General features: G+C 42.9%; 3 protein-coding genes across 3 annotated transcripts in view; 1 reads left to right on the top strand and 2 right to left on the bottom strand.

Moving 5' to 3' along the window:
• Positions 1-102: 102 nt before the first annotated feature.
• Positions 103-4,631, bottom strand: LOC108627874 (facilitated trehalose transporter Tret1-2 homolog). The gene is made up of 7 exons (XM_018029436.2): positions 4,540-4,631; positions 4,029-4,421; positions 3,848-3,968; positions 3,447-3,506; positions 1,765-1,900; positions 1,382-1,701; positions 103-1,281 (listed from the first exon to the last, which is right to left on the bottom strand). The coding sequence occupies exons 3-7, from the start codon at positions 3,908-3,910 to the stop codon at positions 337-339; spliced, it is 1,524 nt and encodes a 507-aa protein (XP_017884925.1). The 5' UTR covers positions 3,911-3,968; positions 4,029-4,421; positions 4,540-4,631; the 3' UTR covers positions 103-336.
• A 2,351-nt stretch (positions 4,632-6,982) lies between these two features.
• Positions 6,983-7,985, bottom strand: PolZ2 (DNA polymerase zeta subunit 2). The gene is made up of 3 exons (XM_018029506.2): positions 7,766-7,985; positions 7,390-7,684; positions 6,983-7,315 (listed from the first exon to the last, which is right to left on the bottom strand). Exons 1-3 carry the CDS (start codon positions 7,782-7,784, stop codon positions 7,009-7,011), a joined length of 621 nt encoding a protein of 206 aa, XP_017884995.1. The 5' UTR covers positions 7,785-7,985; the 3' UTR covers positions 6,983-7,008.
• Positions 7,986-8,105: 120 nt separating this feature from the next.
• The window catches only part of LOC108627912 (ubiquitin carboxyl-terminal hydrolase 48), a 42,003-nt gene continuing 30,903 nt past the window's right edge, over positions 8,106-19,205 (top strand). Inside the window, exons 1-11 of the mRNA XM_018029505.2 lie at positions 8,106-8,226; positions 8,548-8,687; positions 8,764-8,967; positions 9,054-9,380; positions 9,558-9,794; positions 9,868-10,118; positions 10,185-10,702; positions 10,775-10,876; positions 10,953-11,356; positions 11,435-11,798; positions 11,881-12,065. Of these exons, the coding sequence (XP_017884994.1) occupies positions 8,554-8,687; positions 8,764-8,967; positions 9,054-9,380; positions 9,558-9,794; positions 9,868-10,118; positions 10,185-10,702; positions 10,775-10,876; positions 10,953-11,356; positions 11,435-11,798; positions 11,881-12,065 (2,726 nt within the window). The 5' untranslated portion in view covers positions 8,106-8,226; positions 8,548-8,553. The remainder of the gene's footprint in view (positions 8,227-8,547; positions 8,688-8,763; positions 8,968-9,053; positions 9,381-9,557; positions 9,795-9,867; positions 10,119-10,184; positions 10,703-10,774; positions 10,877-10,952; positions 11,357-11,434; positions 11,799-11,880; positions 12,066-19,205) is intronic.

Here is a 19,205-nt window from a genome sequence, read left to right as displayed (position 1 = left end):
TGTCCACGTCTCTACGTTATATCGTGTTTGTTATTTAATTGTCATGATTGTTACGACATTTGTTAATTTATTGTTTAAGATTTTAATAATAAAAGTAATAAATAAGATTTTCACATTTATTACTCATTGTCTCAAGCACGTTCCAAGTCTGTGGTATAAACTGATGGTAATATTATTAATATTAGTCTTTCTCAATGAACACTTTTTGCATTTATTGTATAAAAATATTGCATTGCATTTACCCTGTATTAAAAGTGAATGAACACAAATGGCAATAATAATGCAGTGATTGAGAAATGGGAATGTTTAAGTAACTCTCGTACATCGTTCGATAAATTACACTCCTGCGGAGACATCCTTGAGATCCATCATCCTCTCCTTCTCTTGCGAGTCCACGGTTTCCTTCTTCCTCGAAAACATGTCCTCGATCTCTCTTAACGTCTTCCCTTTAGTTTCAGGCAGAAGAAGCATAACGAACAACGTTCCCAGCAACGACATCACCGTGAAAAAAATGAAAACCCCGTGTCTGCCCATGATACTTTCCATATCCGGATAAGTTTTAACAGTGATCGAGCTGAACACGTAACTGATACACGTCGTCAGTCCCGTGAGCACTTCTTTCACTTTCATGGGATAGACTTCGCCTACCATGGCAAACGGGATCACCAGGAAGCCCATCGTACTGGCAAAAATGTACATCAGGACGCATACGACGGGAATCAGGCCGCCGTCGTTTATAGAGTACCCTTTGTCCTTCATCAGTAAATAGATGGAGAGTATCCCCATGCAGATCGTCATACCGGACCCGGAAACGATCGACGGTTTCCGTCTTCCAAATTTTCCCGACACGGCCGCGACGAATAAACTCCCTACGAGTCTGGTGAATCCTATCAAAACCGCTCCCAAGTACGGATCTATAGTGATCCCAGCGCTCTGTATAATGTCTACGGCGTAGTAGACCACCACGAAGATGCCTGAGAACTGTTGGAAGAAGAAGTAGCTGAGCATGATCGCGAATGGGACCATCGCGTTCCTCTTCAACAGGTGTTTCAACAGTTTCTGCTTCTTTCGGAGAGGCCGCGGCATCAGCTCTTGGTAAAGCTCGGGCGGGGGCGGCGCACTTTTCGGAATACCGCGAAACATTTTTAACACCTGTAACGCCTCATCCGGACGATGCCTGTCTCGCAACCAGATCGGGGTTTCTGGGACGACAGCGAAGGTCAGCACAGCTGAGGCTACTGGGAATAGGGAGCACATCAGAGCCACCAGTCGCCAGTTGTCCTTTAAAAATCAGAGAGACGTGAGCAAACCGTGGACCTCAAAAACGCTTTCTCGAGGAAAAGATAACAGCTGATAGATAACGTTTTGACGGATCAATTACCTTGAACGCATAGCCAAAGACGTAAACGATCAAGACACCGGTAGCGATGGCTACGCTGGTCCAAGTCACCATCGTCGATCGCCACTTGGGTGACGCGATTTCGGCGCTGTAAACCGTGGCCGGAACCGATGCTGTACCCGTCGCGATTCCGGTAATAATTCTACCCACAAGAATTTGTACGTAGCTTTCAGCGAGATATATAACGATCCAGCCGACGATGGACACGATGGACGTAATTAATAGACTCAGCCGCCTCCCACGTCTCATGGTGTAACTGGAGATTATACAACCGAGCGGAATCCCTAGCGCCGTTGCGGTGGCTACGAATCAAATTCAGGTACAAATTCGATGTCCAATAATTTCTCGGTTCCATTGATGCTCACCTATCCAGTTTGCCTGGACCTCGTTGATTTTCACGTCACTGGTGGGTGCCATTAACGGTCCCAGTGCAACTGCGCTATATCCGAAAGCCATTGATGGTCCCAAAACCGAGGACTGCGCGCACAGAGATATAATTATCTGAAAGCAAACAGATTTTAATGAATGCTCTATATAGAATTGTCGATAGTCATGACACATTGTAAACGGCATCGGTTGTATCAGATTAATTAATTAATCCTTGTGGAAATTCTTAGACCGACCCATTAGTTTTTCTGTAATGTATGTGCATTCAGATTTCCATGTTACATAAAGCTCTGCATCTCGTAACTGACCATGAAATGATGAAACTATTCCCATCTCTTACGATTACCATTACTTTTACAAAATTGTTAAAGTAAAAATTTTGCCAATTAATAATGTTTCTTGAGAGCAGTCTTATTTCCATTAAAGAGAATCTAATAAAGATCTGGAGGGATATTGTTCTAATTGTAAGTCCTAACGCTCCCCGTGTAACGTATTCAAATGGATTCGACAGCAAGGGGGCCAAAGAGTAAAATCTACTAGAAGCCAGTCAATGGGATCTTTTTTTTCCCAGACAACCCTACTACACGTATCTCGAGTCTCGCTCTCATGTGACCAATATCGAAACCGGTTTGGAACGGCGGTACACCCAGAATACGAGCAAGACAGCCGTAGGAATAATTAAATTAAGCCTTGAAGTGTCACCACAAGGTTTACGTAAAGCTGAGTCGAGCATTCGATAATATCACGATATTTCGTGTTACGCAAATCTTTCTAATACGCTCCTGTGTACACTTGCAATTTAACGCATCCGACCGAAGCCTGCTCTCATTTATATTTACACGCCGTTAGCGGTATAATCGTGCGCGACGATCCATTAAGTACATTATTGCGAGAAACATATAAATATTCGATTAATAACAATTTCGTTGATATGATCAACGGGGATCTGAAATGTATTTTTAGCTTCGACATAACTCTTCGAAGATTAATCCGATGTTGTACAAGCATCGAGATACAGGGGAAAAAAAAAAGAAAAAGTAGCGGCTCTTAACGGCAGGAATTAAGCGGCTCATATAATTTATTACACAGATAACAGAAGCGGAATTTTTTACGTAATAGAGATTCCCCCTCTTTCCTCTTCTTACATTATTCTATTCAACAGCGTATGTCACTTGAGCTTAGGAGAAGTCTCGAGATACCATCTTTCAGTAATTCATCGAGTTGTCAATTACCGGTGGAATCAATTATAAAATGACAGAGAATCCGAAAACGCGATAAAGCAGAGATATAGGCCAAACTAGATTAGAAGATACTATTCAATCCCTAATCCTTTATTATGTCACGTACGTGGCATCGGTTCAGTTGACACGAACAATTGAAATCTTTTCTTCGGATTGACTCACTCGACACGATACTCAGTGATAAAATGAAATTATCAGAGCGAGAAAGTACATACAAAACTACTTCCATTATCGTTGTTAATATTATTTTGATACTTGACACGTGTCAAAGACCTTTGCGATTCAGCGGAATAATATTAATTGTGCAAGAATTTCGAGGCAAATATTTTCTTTTCGCGTTATATGTATTTATCGGACTGCTGATAAAAATTCATTTAAGCATATTCGGTAAGGTCTTAATTATTTTCAATAAAATGTACCTGGCACATGACGCCTTTCCTCTCTCGTCTCTTCTCCTCTGTCGCATCAGGCTCTTCCATCTATAAGCAATTAGTTTATACACTTAATAACGCGAGTGTAAATGTTATTACACAACATAAGTGAACGACAAATATAATAAATAAGAACAGCAATTAATTTCTAAGATAATAGACATGTACGTAAACCTCGATGATCGTTGAACTAATGGACTGTTGATTACTTTTTCAATAAGTTTTATAGCGATAAATGACCCGCTTCCCAGTAGCGACTTCTGTAACCTCTGAGTATGCTAGCGATTTTAAACGTAATTCGCCGAGTACATATTGAGACTAGGGTAACGAATCTACTTCAGAGACATGTCTTTTGGCACGATAAAAATATATCTTAGATAACAATTTACCTTGGTTTCCAAATGCTCCTCTGCATGCCCGTTGGAACCGCTCATTCCATTTACGATGCTCATTGCTAATATTTTTTTTTAATGCTTAGTCGTCGGTGAATAAATCACGAAGATTTGCTACCTGGAAAATCGGACAATTTTTTCAAAATAGAAGAAACATTCGATATTGAAAATAATTTACCTGTTATCATTAAATAAATTGCAAGACACTCAGTGTCCTAAGTGAATAAATTCTTCCCACGAGTATGCTTGCCAAATACTCAGAAAGAGTGTCATCAACCAGAAATCCCCAAAGTAGACCAGAAACACTTTTATCAACAATATACAATTCACTGTTTCCCAGTTAAGGATCCTTTCGTTCTCTAATTTATCCTGTATCTCCAACAGATGCATGCCTCTTCGTCTCCACAAAAAACAGTTTGCGGTTGTACATAAATTACGCGCGCTCGAATTAGACGATAAACGGGCCCAGCTCGATCGACTTCTCAGAATCGAATATCGAACAAGTACAGCATATCCTTTCACTGCACTTTCTCAACGTGGACGATAAATTCCACCACAACGCTGCACTATTCTGCTCAGACAACAAGAATGTCAGTTAATTATTAACGAAAAATTGTTCAAATAAATGGAATTATAAAATCGAAGGACCTCGATGGTCGCACTGATGATAATAAATGAATCAAAATTACCAAGTTTGGACAGTAAGTTCACTTGAAGAGGAGAGTGTAGTTGCAGCCGAGAAGAAAGAGTTACGCGGAGACTCGTATTTACTGAATGCAAGTCGAGTTTTATCTGTTGGCACGACGATCGACGCGGGTCTCTTCGTTCCCGCGATTGAGGGACCATCCACATCCGCGGCGCTCACATTACGATACTCGTCTCGCGTCAGTACGCGATCAACACGGAAACGCGACGCGCGGTTCACGAAGAGCGAATTCTGAGAGATAAAGAAACTGATTGCGTAAGCTGGTCAATCATCTCGCGAACGGATTGACACATATCTGCCCACAATCGTTGAACCAAGTCCCTTCTTCTTCCCAATATCATTTCTACGATCCACTCCAAGCTAATCCTTGAATCGATTAAAAGATCTTCCGTACGTCGAAGCGGTGTCTGTTAGAAAACGACGGAAGCAACGTTTGACATCGAGAGCAGATTATTGTCTTTAATTAAACAGACCTTGAGCCGATGTGACAGTCCGGTCTGGCCGGACTTTTCGTAGTTCAAAGACTAACCGGGTGACACATCGGATTTAAGCGGATTAAATTGATCATCCCTTAAATCATCTCTTTTCTTAGTTGCATCTGTGCCAAGGGATTAATCTCTTCCTATATGATTCACCGACTCGCGTACGCCTTTAGAGGCAATATTAACTAAGATTACATTCGTTTTGCTATAAAATATACGAAGTGAACGAACCGGGTTTCAATGACCGAAGCAAAATAGATTAAACGCAAGCACCGCTGCAATTGAAGTTAATTGCGTCAGTAAACAAGTAAATCGAGATGACGTAAATTGAATAATTCTTTCCAGTTACCTGCGATGAATAATTCCTTGCAAAGAAGATCGCAAAACGGGAATTTAAAAAATGAAGCTTTAATAATGTGTAAATTAAGTAATATTAATTGTAAAGTGAATTTGGGCAGTAAAGAAAGTACGATTTTCGAATTTCCGGATTGACATCTGCCTTTGTTAGCTTCTCGCGAAATTGAAATTAAAGACGATCGTCTTGACACACGAGGGAGATGAGGAGGAACGCGACTCGCGTTACCTAACACCGCGTTCGCTCCTCTTTGCAGGTTCTCCGATTCCGTAACGGAGCGAAAGTAAAGGCAAGCCTTACTATGACGGCCGAGCAATTATCGTTCCACCTGTGCGGTTGGTTTTCATCTCCCGAAACACGTTCTCGTTTCAAGGCCAAGGACACAGAGTCAACCAGCGTAGAGCGAGGTCAGTGTTCGCTGCGGCGTCGATCTTCCTCAGCGTCAGCGTGCTCGGTTTTTGACAGAAAGTCAAAAAATCCACGGATTCTACTCATCATTACGTCTCCGCACGGCTATCGCACGTGATGTTGTTTAACACGTTTATAAATATTGTAGTTGTATAAGCATGCATAATAAGTTGTTCGTAATCTAATGGTATTCAGAAACATTGCTCATCGTTACATTGCGGGTTTTATGCATTCGTTAGAAAATTGTATTTTATAATATTTGTATTATATTTGTATAATAATATTTGTATTTTAAATGTGATTAACAAATTAATGGAATCGAATCATGGCATCTTTATTTTACAATCCTTGACCAAATGACCAATCCTGGGGGTGACTACTATAAGTCAGTGGTCACGCTCTTTAAAATCACCCGAATAATTATTCACGGTTGTCCATAAATCGAAAAAGAGCGAATATGCAAATTGGAACCGGAAGTTTGGATAGCCAATGATTTTACAATTCCGATTGACTGCACCTACGCCTGGACTGGGGAGTACAGCGCGAGCGTTTCTGACGTACTTTGCGCCGAGCGCATCACATCAGCTATTCGAAATTGTTTATATTTTAGTTTGCGTTTCGCTGGAATGATTTTGATGGTTCGTTCGATGGTCTCGTGTGTAATAGCTGAGGGATTGGATTTTTTATTTCACGATTCTTGACCAAATGACTAAACGGAATATGAACGAAATCTGAAGGGGTAACCGGCAAAATCTCGGAAAAACGAAAATTTTTTTTCAAAATTTCGAAAAATGCTTCAAATAAAAGTAGGTATTGCTATTACCTACCAGAAAGGTCGTATACAATTTTCTTCTGTCTCGAACACTTCAAGAGTAATCGATTAATTATTTCGTCCATCGTCAAATACTTAACGAGTGGAGTTAGAAGGAAATTGTACAGGACTTTTCGTGTATCTGGCAACTGTTCATTCTTACTTTCTATTTTTTTGTTTCGGTGGCAATGTATTCTAAAGGGCGTTAAAAATTGCCGTTTTTTTCGTGTATTTACCACTCCTTAGTAATTTCTCCTTAGTGGTTTACTTTATTTCTTCATTTATTTGAAAGTATTCTTTAAGAATAGAATACATTCAGTTGAATCTTAATGGAAAATGATATGTGATAGAATGGAATAAAAAAAATGTGTTCATTCTCTTGATCAATTGTCTCAATCAATCAATTTCTTTACTACTTTCATCTTCAATGACGTACATTTGTAAATTAAGGCAATCTGTTGTTACAGTTTTCAATGGGAGCAAGTTCTTCTGTGTCATTTCAAGAGCATCTTCATCAATAATCCATGGGAAATGTTCACAGCAGGGATTTTCATTCAAAGCAATGTGCGCAGTTTCATATGTTTGAATTTCTATAGAGAACGACGAATCTTCTGGCAAGGGTTTCAGATAAGCTTCACACATTGATAACTTTAAACAAACTGTTCTCAATGCCTCTTCTGTTCTTAAGTAGTAAGGATCCTTTCTAAAACAAATGTTACAATACTTATTAGCTTAATATCGTTGTTAGTTGTTAAAATATATTCTCTAAGTACATACTCTGCACTGTTTTGTAGTTTAGCAAGATCAAATACAAATTTCTCAACTGGCTGTTTCCTCTTATTGTAAAAAACAAGATTGATAGACCTGACACTGTTCTTGTCTTCCTTCACCAGCTCTCTAATTGTGCACAGAACATTTTTTATATACTCATTGAGCTCTGGATGTTCAGAAATGAACACAGTCGTGCTGTAGATTTTCTTCTGTCTAAATATTTCCTTGGGATACAAATTCCTGAAGAATAGAACATGATTGAATGCTACTTCCAAAAACTCTATGAGGATATCGCTTCCCTCTGTAAGTAAAACAAACATAAAGTTTTCTTCATTCCTCGTTCATTTGTTACTCATGCTTAAATAATAGCCAATACTCTTACCTATTTTGTCTTGAGACATTCCCAACCTCTCTAAAACAATAAAACTGTACAAAGAGAAGCAAAAAGATTTATGTATTCAACGTTTGCTCCGTATTTCATTATTTCACGATTGATCTTTCATATTAATACGATTATAATAAGAATCGAACAAATGTTTATGGTTTCGCTTTCGCATTTTACGTGGTTAGGTATACGGAGATTGATTTGACGCGCGCCTGGAGCGAAACGGATTGCATATGGCCATGGCAGTCAATGGCGGTCAATGTGTATCGCTAACGATTACAGTGTTTTGATAATACTTTTTTATCTGTTCGCGGAATATATTCATAAATGATCGAGCTCAGTGAATTCTCGAAAGAGTTAAGGTTCGCCTGTATCCGGATAATGTTATAAAAGGAAATCAGCAGGCTACAAAACTTTCAGCGGCATTTTTTATAACCTCAACGCTACAGTGCTTTTATGTACGTATACGATTATAAATTTGTTGTCGGACATACGGAAGAATTGTTTCCCTTGTTTACTCGGAATTGAATTTGAATTAAGTAGCTCGCGGATACTTTTTGTTCTCAGACCGGTACACATTGTTTGATGTATACTTTTATAAAATTGATTGGGTCCAGCGTTACTTTCGTTCCATTTTTGTTTTGTGACCGAAGTGTTTTTTTAATAGCATGAATTAAAACTTATAGAATTGATTAAACTCGAAACGGATACGTTGTTACCCCTTCTAAAATTCATTGACTACTTTTAGAGATTTAGAATATTTATTTTGATTGTTCTAGGTGAAAATGCCGCCAACGAAAAAGACTGATTTAGACAAATTAGCATGGGCTTGGGTGGAAGGTGTGGTGTCAGATCAAATAGAAAGAATACATTTGGAGACTGCCTATAGGATAGGTTTAAAAGCATGTAAAAATTGCAAGTAAGTTGAACTCTGTTTGAGGATGTACACATATTGTCTTTTTTAATGTTGTGGTCTAATTTTTTTCTGTGTTCAGACGTAACTGCACAAATAATCCACAATGCTTGACGGGATTAGGAGAAGAGAAGTACATAAAATCACAACCTACGGAAGTGATGTCCTTAGAAAGTTCTTTATCCGAACTACGTGATCCTACACAGTATGTGGGTTTAAAGAATTTAGGTGCAACCTGTTATGTTAACAGTTTAATTCAAATGTGGTTCCACAATGAAGATATGAGGTGAGCCATTCATCAACGTTGCCAACTGGTCGTCTATATGTAATTAATACATCTTTTAGCTAAGAAATATTGTCCCATATTTTCAGGAGGATAATATACAAATGGAGTATCGAGGAAGATCCGGAGGAGAAGGAGGCGGCGTGTCAAGCGGAGAAGTTGGGAGCGCCGTATCATCCAGTGACAGCGGTAGGCCAGCTGCAGTATATATTTGCAATGATGCAATTCGGAAATCGTCGGCTGCTCGATCCGCTGAATCTTGCGATCGCGTTGTCGTTGGACACTAGAACTCAGCAGGACGCACAGGAATTCTCCAAGCTGCTACTCTGTCATATCGAAGGGAAACTCCAACAAAACTCAGACCTGAAGCAGATGCTGCAGAAGCTGACGCAAGGGAAATACAGCTATATCAATTGGTGGGTTTTCTGAAGTGGAAAACATGAGAATTGTCCTAAACGAGATGATGCTGATGATCTTGACGATGAGAACATGGTAGGACACGTTGCTCGCTGCGGTGACTGGTGCGATCAACTGATCTGACCGAGAGACGATCATTCATTCTAAATAACCGCGAGTTTTATTGTCTGACGCAGTTGCTCGAAATGCGGAACTGAATATCCAACGTCCACCACGTTCTACGAGCTGGATCTTCAGCTAGCAGCCACGTTGAAAGAAGCGGTTGAGAAATACTTGTCCGTGGAACAACTGACCGGACCGAATCAATATCATTGCGTCACGTGCAACGACAAAAAGGATGCTCGCCGATTTATACGTTTAGAATCTCTCCCAGAAACGTTGAATATACAGTTGATGCGCTTCGTGTTTCATAGGTACACGATTATATGTCTTTGTATACGTGTTTGATACACAGTGTACTGAACAAAATGCATTATTCTTGTGTAGAGATTCCGGACAGAAAAGGAAGTTAAACTCTTTCATACAATTTCCTGAGGATTTCGATATGTCGGAATACGTTAGGGCTCCACCGCAAACGCATTTCTACAGTCTCGTCGCAGTTTTGAGTCACAAAGGTCCGTCTGCCCATTCGGGTCATTATATTGCGAATATTTGTAACTCGAACGGAGAATGGTATCAATTTAGCGACGATAAGGTGGAAAAAATGCAGAATAAAAGAATCGAGGATGGAGCTACCGGTGAGTGCAACCACAATACGTATTATAGTAATTGTATAATAAGACACTAATGAGATGTGATTATAGAAACTTCGAAAGTTGTAAAACGAGGACGCATACCGAAAGGCTTCCTGTCATCAAATACTGCGTATATGTTGGTTTATAAAAGAGTTACATCGGAGAAGCGAGCAATTAATACGAAGAAGAGCAAGCCGAAAAGATCGGAGTCAGAAACCAACGGTGCCCACGAGGTGACGAAAGTAAAATCGGATTCTTTGGACGAAGGAAAACAGAAGAGCGATTCAGTTCCCGGCGCTTCTGATGCAAACAGTTTCGAGAAACCATCGAAAATCAGCGATCAAGTGGAACAGGAAGTGGAAGAAAAAGCGGAAGAAAAAGAAAACGTAGTCGTGTCTCTACCTAAGAAAGTGGATACTGTTTTTAACGAACGAAACGGTAAGCACGATGAGTTCGACGATAAAGAAAATCAACAGAACGCGCATATCAAGAAACTAGTTGTACAGAACTCTAAGGTCGACTATAAACATTTAAACGGTGCTGCGCACAGAGCCATGAGCTGCGGTGAACGTGATTTGTACGAAGAGGCAAGTATACTTTGTTTCTCATTCCTTTTGTCTTGTAGATATTTTACGTAAATATGGTTGATCGTTTTATAGATGGAGTTTGAAAGCTGGGAAGTGAGTCCAACATTGCGCGAGTTGGTGAGGCAGGAAAATGTGAAACACGAGTTAAGCTTGCTGGCTATTCAACAAGAGAAGGTAAGCATTGAAACAGCTTCAATCGAGTTTAAATAATTAGATGACACGTGTCCTACATTAAAAATATTCCTCGCAGCAAAAGGAGGTGGAAGATCAGAACTTGAAGAGACAACTTGTGATAGATATGTACGATATTATTTCGAACACCGTTTCGTGGGAAAAGTATCAGTGGATTTCAAGCGATTGGTTATCGAAGTGGCTTAACGGGCACGTGCCCAATGACGAAGTACCGCCCATAGACAATTCTTCGTTGATGTGCACGCATTTTCGACTCGATCCGTTAAAAGTAAACCGCGCGAAGTGTATACCTGCAGCGGCTGCCGATTTGCTTTACGAGAAATATCGCGGGGGGCCTCGATTGGACGAAACATTTTTGTGCGAAGTTTGCGTGAAACGCCGTTACAAATTGCTTCGCTTCAAGATGTCGCTTGAACGAGACCACAAAGAAGTTAGCGAACTGGTTCGAAATTTCAAAGAACCGTGAGTATCTTATATCGGCTCCAACAAAAGCAAACTTCATAAACGAAAATTTAATACCGTCTCGTTTATTATTTATAGGAATGAAACAAGCTACATCGTGGCTGCTGATTCGTTAAAATCGTGGCGAAGACTCGCGATGGAGAAGTTCACTGAAGATATGGAGCAGGCGATCGAGAACGAAGACTGTCAAGATTCGAATAGTCCCCGGGAAGATAGGATGACCAGGAACAAGGAAACTGAAACGTTGACGGAAATTAGGGAAGGCGAGGAGAACGAAGTTATACTTTATTTCAACGAGGATTTACTTTGCGAGCATGGTTCGCTGAAGACACCGGATTCGACGAGAAAGATAGTGCCTCGTGAAGCTTGGACGATACTTCGAAAATATTTTCCACAATCGAAGGAGTACCTCATCGGGTCTGCGTCGTGTTCAATTTGCGAAGTACGTAGTTTGAATTTAGATAGACATACAATTTGTATTTGTTGATTTTTGTATATTAATATTGAGGTACTTCGTTGTGCAGGAGAAGATGGAGAACGCGCAGAAGGCGAAGAAAGACGACAAGATAAAGGCGAAACAACAGAAGGACGAGCTGATTGATCTGTACCACGTCAGGAATAGAAACGAGATATTTAAGTGTGAAGAACCGGAGAAACTATTCTACATCGTGGAGAGAGGATTCCTGGACAGTTGGCGTTCCTTCGTTCGGTGAGTGTATTCAATGATATTCATTTTATTTTCTTGCAAAAGATCAAATCGTGATCGTAGAGATTTGCAAACCAGGAAGTAGCATAATGTAAAAATATTGTAAATATTCATGCATGCATGAAACGTCGTTTCTTCATCGAATTCGGTTTTTCTCGTACATTTGACACGCGGGTGTTAAGCCTTCCTCTGAGAGAGTACTAGTAAAGAACAAGCGAGGAAATAAGAAAGAAAAAATAAAAAGGGAGGAAGGAGATAGTAGGCTACTCGCATTAACGAGTTTTTCCTAATTATGAGAAAAAACTGTACCGCGCGATTAGGGCTGCGCCGGCCTCCCCATCCTTGCGCGCTGATGTTAGACCAAGGGGAGGCAGCGTGGAAAACTAATTGAAACCGCCTAACGATCCGCTGGTAAATGATACATCAGCCTCGGGGAAACGGGTCTTAATACCGTTTCGCCTTATTCGACGCTCATCGGACGCAACGTAATTTCGTCGTTTCGTTTTCTCTCCCTTTTCCGCCTCGCTTTTCCGCACGATCTCCGATCCGCGTTCGTCGAGTCGCAACGTTTTCGGCCGCCTAATTGCCTGGTCGAACGAAGATCGAGGACATTTCGACGTCCACGGATGATTTATCGCTGCTCATCCATAGATTTGTGCAGAACTTTTTATACGCGTAAAAAAGTAGGTACTGTGACACTCGTCCGAAGTGTCGTCGTTGATTCTAACGAAGTTAAGTCCGCACCGAGGTAGGCTTAAATCTTTCTGATACCGGCGGAAAAAAACTTTTAATGCCGGACGGGTATTCCTCCTGGATGCTCAAGATTGACGGATTCAAATTTGCCAGGGCTTAAGTCCAGCGAGTTCCACGGTTTACGGACAGCCGGCTAAACTGGGATCAACCCTTTACGCGGATTACGGCGTGTGTCATGTCACGCTTGATTTCGGTGCAGGTCGAAAGGGGTTGCGAAAACTTGAAACAAGTGTTCCTACGTCAAGTATTTAAAATAGCACCGGGAGGGATGGAATACTGGCAGAAATTTGAAGTATGTAGGATTTTATTTCTCGTCTGCCCGATTCATTGTAAAAACTTTACCCTTTGTCGGGCAAAGGCAAAAGCCGGAAAATATTTTTCCGGGTCGGTGCCATTGTTTCTAATGATTAATCCTTCGGTAGCCTTTTTTCAAGGTAGCGATTAACGAGCTTCGGTGCGTTTCACGTTCCCAAAACTTTATGAACGCTCGTTCGCTTTCAATATAAAATTCAGGTATTCATTTTTCCCCGTATCTAAAAAAGAGGAAGGCTGAAAGGAAAGACGTCGTCCGGTTTTCATTCTCTTTATCGGTGATTAACGGAGACTTCGCTAATCGACCACCGTGAGGTTCTCCTAGCTCTCTGCGTTCCAGGGAGAAACAAATGGTGTCGCGCGCGTTGCAATCTGTTCGGGCTCGCCTCTGAACAAAGTCCTCCCGCCAATCCGTCAACGTCACTCGAATGGATCTGCGAAAGGATTAGGTATTTGCATAGACGATCGTTCAACTCCTATCAAGAAGAGGGCTGTTCCGCCTTTTTATTGGCCCAACGCGCCGCGTCGCGTCCCGAATGGATTCGTTGGTCGTTAAGTTTTCCCGTTGGTGTTGCGTCGCGAGGATGAAAGCTCGAATCCTCTTAAATGTATGAAACCTCTCGTTGTTCTTCTAGCTAGAAAGAATACGTTCCTCGGAGCAGCTAAAAATTCGACGCGGACGGTCTCAGGATTCCTTGAGACTCGTCGGAATTTCCGATCTGCTAAATAATTATTAATGACTCGAAAGTATGACTCTGATCGTGTTGACACTGCATTGTGAGCCGCAGACAATGCTCCGGTGGCTTTCTGAAGCGTGTGCCACGGGGCTTGATGGTGCCGCGGAGGGCAGGGTCCGTAATTAATAACTTGGAATTGATTAAGGTGTCAGATAAGTCCATGGAGTCGGTGGTTCGTGCGCCTCTTTCTCCCTTTCTCCACGCTCGTCTCTCTTTCTTTGTTACGATATGATTAATAATTTCGAGATAACGCCGTGGCGTCCCTGCGTCGTTGTCCCTTTGAGAGGGACCGATTTGCGGCCCCACTTACGGCCTCATAAATGACTAATTATTGCCACCATCCGTGACCATAGCTTCTGCCTACTTTAGCTACCGAAAACCCGCAGCTTCGTCTTATCTCTTCTTTCATCGCATTTAATACGTTGCATTTTCGTTCTTTCGTATTTTGAACACGAGACGAGCTTCGATTTGGAAATATCTAAATCGAGTCACTTCATAAACGGGCGCACCCCTCATCTACTAAGGATTTCAGTGTTACTCGGGTTGGTGGCCAGCAAATTCTGACTATTTTGCGTACGTATTTGGCAGAGGGTGTCGTTTACGCTAGGGGTGCTCGGGGGGAAGGGGCGGCGGATGGGTGGCCACGGAAGGAAAACTATAAATCATTCCACTAGGCGTACTACGTTGAAGAAGGAGGGCCGAAAGGAGGGTGGCTCGTAGTCGTCGTGCATCGACTCGCGAAATCCAACTACCCTTAAATAAGTTGATTCATTGCAGGAGGCCTTTGCAGCGGGCATAGAGTGGAACCAACTACCCAACCCCTCGCTCCTTTTTCAGAACAACTTGACACTTTCTTTCTTCCCTCGTTTTCTCTTTCCCCGTTGCTTATTCATTATTTACTATGAAACCTTAAAAACCGTGGAGGAACAACTAATATATTGAACAGATTTTGGAGAGATGCTCGTTCCTCGACGGTGTTTTTATCTTGGGAAAGGAGTATCGTAAAGCGACGAGAAAAAGTATTTCAATTAAATGATTGAACCTCGTAAAATTGAGGATGTCAATTACCGTGAGAGTCGTCGGGTTAGCGTTCCACCCTGAGCTCGGAGCACCCAACGAGTCAGTAGCTTATGGACCGACATAAACGGATTTCGAACGATTTCGATATTTCATCGTGCGCGGAAACGTGACGTTCGATTAAATTTCTTCCACGAAGCTGCTCTCCCGGGGGAGGTAAATCTCAGAAGAATTAGCGAGACGTCGTAAACGAACTGCCTCGGCTGTACGTCTTGTCCTACGGATTAATTGAGATTGGAACTCCTTGAAACGCAGAAATATTTTGCGTTCGGAATAGACAACGGTTCTCTTAAATTCTGCAATGAGAGGGTTTTTCTCATTAAACGTTGTCAAAGGCAAGCTGTGAGAACCTAATGAACTCGAAACGAGACAAGACGAGTAAACGGAGTTTCGGTTCGCGTCCTTTGCCGAAATTGGTGAAAGAGAATACACGTATGTACATGTGTACCTATGTATAAGAGAGGAATGAAAGACGTGAAGAGCAAACGCGGATAGAAAAGAAGAAGAGGAGGCGTTCAGCTCGCTTTACCCGAGCACTGATGATAGTTTTTGCTCGGCTAGATTTTTTGTCTCCACCCCCGCAGTCTCCCCCCGGCAGGGAGGGAGGGCGCGGAGGGAGGGTGGATGATATACGACCGCCCCCGAGACACTGGCCACCCCCGGTGGGAGAACCAGAAGAAGGAAAAGAGACAGAACTAGGGAGATACATCCTGATTCCGGAAGAATTCCTTATGTACGTGCGCGTGCATTTGTGTTTCGTTTCGTCGAGAAACGATGCGGTTCGATCGTTAGTGCGAACGCGCCGAATTTATGGGGTGGCGTTCCACCCGGTGCTAATGGCTATTTGATTGTTCTTATTAATTACTAGATTCATCCAGTCTCGTTCGAAAGAAATATTAACTGTTCGACTCCCTTGAACGTCTAACAAAAGTTTCAATCGCTCGCTATCTCCCTCGTGTTTTTCAATGAAATTTTATTGACGGTAAAACGCGTTTCATTCGCGAAACTGAATTTCGTCGACGGGGTAGATTTTCGTTACTGAACCGGCAGGCACGTAACAGGGCGAGGATCCGATCGTTTCCCGCGACGCAACGCAACGGTGGCAATGTAAATAGAGGCGAGCGACTGAGCATGGCGAGCGGGCACGTTTTTCGTGGTGTATCGCGGTAGTCGATGGTCACGCCTGGCGTGCAAGCTATACGCGTGTTGCTCCCTGATCGGGAACGGTCGATCGGTTTTGAGAAATCGAGCAAAAACGCGCCGCGGACGGGTACAACGATTCGCCGCAGCCTCGTTTCGAGAAACGGCCGCATCGACATTTTCCCGCCTCGTCGTAGATCGTTCGCCGATCTTTTTCTCCGTTCTGGTTTGTTCTTTGCTCGGGCCTAGGTGTTAGCGATTTTTAATGGATCGTTTCTCAGACTTTCTTAATCCTTTGATCTCGCGATATGTACCAATCGTTGAACACGGTGTTATCGACGTAAAACATTCGACTGTACAAATCCGTTCAGCGATCCTAACTCTACAGGAAACGTAGCTCGCGCAATGATGGAAAATTGTCTCAAATGCCACGGAAAAGATGTACCTCGTATCGAGAGGCTCGTCGAGTGGTAAAAAGTTCTCTTCGCGCACGCTTTTGAGATTCCTCAAACGCTTCATTCGAAGGAAGAGCGTTGCAGCGAGAAGAGTCAAAGGTGTATCGGTTCGATTTTGAGGCTGGTCTCGGTTTCCGCTTCCACCGTCCACAGTAGCCGCATACCGTGGTCGTCGAAGCATCGTCCACGGCTTTGGTTTTTGCGTCGGCGAAAGCCTTCTTGTTTGCTCAAGGGGCCCCAGGACTAAATTTACGCCGGCCGGTGGCGTAGTTGACCGACGGACTGCGGCAGGATGTCGATTATCGACGGTTTTTGCCACGATTCCCCCTTTTTCGACTCGGAACGCATAATTAACTTTCGTTATTCTAACGCGTACCATCGGCTTCCGCCCGCTGACAACGATTCACGTCCCGCTTCGCCTCGCCTCGATCTTTCCCTCCACTTCTTCGGTCGGCCACCGCCTCGTCAGGAAATTACGAAATCTTCCACGTTTCCATCGCGCTTATGCGGTTTGTGTTTTTCTTCATTGGGAGATCGATTTCAGATAAGATTTCCGTCGTTCGAAAGATCGTATCTTACGATTAGGCCACTTGATTTTCAATATAATGCAACGTCCCACGTGATCCACCGTCCTTCTGATCGAACGATAGAAAAGCAATGTGAAAACTTAATTGGGACCGTTGGTCTTCAGTTGGTCCACAGTGATTTAACGTAGAAACATTCCAGCGGATTTCTCGGCGCGTGTTCGCGGCTCGAAAAACCGATCCTCTTACGTCGTGGTATTCACGAAGTTCGCTTGCAACGTGGCTTCGTTAACGGTACGGGAAGCAATAATCGCTGGACTCGTAGTCAACCTACATTCCTCAAGTTACTGCCGAGAGAAGACGTCTGTCCTCGGGCCGAAGAAGCACCGGATTCCGCGCGTTCTCTTCGCGATTTTTGACTCTCGAAACCGTTTCGAAACGTACCACCGGATGCAGACGGCGAGAGAACTGATCCGATCCGTGAACTGGCGCGAGAAAAAAGGAGATCTCGGTCGAGTTCAATTCGATCGAGTCACGTTCGATCGCGATCAATTAATCACGTGCTGGTAAAAAAATTCAAATAGAGCGATCAGCCTTTCGCCCGAGACCTCGGGCTAGAACCGATCCGAGGCAACGAATCGACCTTCGTTAAATAGGTTTGCCTTGACGCGATCAATGAAACCAGCGAAGCTGAAAAGTAGCGCTGGAACGAAGGAAACGCGTTCCATACGATTCGATTCAAATTTTCCTTTCGGAGTTCGGACAGGGTAAAGTATGATCACGATCATTTCCTCTGTATGTTTATTCTCCGTACCGTTGAGTCGTTACGGTAGCACCGGGCACGGTCCTGGAACGCTATTACCATCACGGTAACGCAATGATCGACGTGGAGAGGATCCGCATCGTCCAGGCTAGCACGTTAAATGCGGTCGGGTTCGGATAACGAGCCGGATGATTTACAGTTTATCCTTACACCTCCATTTACGAAGTAAACTGGGAACTGTGATCGCTTTTAAATTCGCTCTCGTTGATGCAACTGGTCGTCCATCGGCGAGCCAGACGACTACGGGCTCCGCTTCTCATCATCTCTCGCTGCCTTTTGTTTTCTCTTCTTATTTTCTGAATGTTCCAAGCAACATTGTTTTTCTCCCTCCTCACCCTCCCTTTCCCGTCCACCGATTCTTCGCGTGGACTCGCTTTTCGGATTCCTTTTTTCATCAGCTGGACACCAACGGACCTTTTACCACGAACACGTACACTCCCTACCCTCCTCTCTCTCTCTCCTCTCGTAATGATCGCAACGCTTGGATGCACTCCGCTGCTGCATAACCGTAGAATGCATCTCGCGCCACGTACAACGATCCTTGCTCGCATCACGGTGACTCGATTGTTATGTTATAAATTATTATCATGTTATTACCGTCGATCGTTGTTCGGTGGTTTCGACCACCGCGACTTCTTCTCTTGCCTCTTCCGAATTCTTCTCCCGTGAAACCGAGGCAGGAGATTTTACCCGAGTTTGTTCGCAAATGGAAGTCCAAACGTTGATTAATTTTAATTCAATGTAATTGAAATGATATTTGGTAACGCGTATGCCAATTTGCTGTGATAAGGACCGACCGATCTCGTCCGCGCAGAGATCTGGGAGCGTTTAGTCAAATACCATCAGTAGGAGCGGTAAATCAGGGAAAACCTGGGGACAGTCATGTTCCCTTCTTCCCGGCCGGAAGACAAATGTCAGCGGGGAGTTCGGGGACAGGGGGAACCATTGGCTTGGCCTCTCGTACGCGTTGGATGCATGGCCTCGCAACGGTAAATCAAGCCCGGTGATATTAAAAGGCCGCTTATACGCGAAAACACAAGATTTATTTCTGCTGAAAAGGAAAGACGGCAAGAAATCGTGTATACGGGCGTCCAATCAATGGACAGGACGAATGGGGGATCGAGTAAAATGAAGAAGGATATGTGGTCGGACAACACAGGAGCGAATAACAAACTGGGAAATCAACGTTGGAACGAGAATAAAAGAGATGACGCGGAATTAAATACAAGTTTGTCCGTTGTCAGATTTTTTAATTGAGTTCAAAAATATAAAACAAATATGAAGAATGTATATAATCGCTTAAGGATGTATAGGCTATATAC

Source organism: Ceratina calcarata, unplaced genomic scaffold, assembly GCF_001652005.2.
Source record: "Ceratina calcarata isolate Rehan_Ccalc_2016 unplaced genomic scaffold, ASM165200v1 scaffold48.2, whole genome shotgun sequence".
Taxonomy (NCBI): domain Eukaryota; kingdom Metazoa; phylum Arthropoda; class Insecta; order Hymenoptera; family Apidae; genus Ceratina; species Ceratina calcarata.
The sequence above is the reverse complement of the archived record's forward strand: the minus strand, read 5'-3'. Positions and strand labels throughout refer to the sequence as shown.

Bases quoted from the DNA above. Each gene is read 5' to 3' on its own strand.
- LOC108627874 (XM_018029436.2), bottom strand. From the start codon at position 3,910: ATGAGCATCGTAAATGGAATGAGCGGTTCCAACGGGCATGCAGAGGAG. The intron at 3,507-3,847 runs GTAAATTGTTAT...AATTGCTTATAG, and splicing joins AGGAGCATTTGGAAACCAAG to ATGGAAGAGCCTGATGCGAC. The intron at 1,901-3,446 runs GTACATTTTATT...GTTTGCTTTCAG, and splicing joins GGAAAGGCGTCATGTGCCAG to ATAATTATATCTCTGTGCGC.
- PolZ2 (XM_018029506.2), bottom strand. The intron at 7,316-7,389 runs GTATGTACTTAG...CATTTGTTTTAG, and splicing joins AAACTACAAAACAGTGCAGA to AAAGGATCCTTACTACTTAA.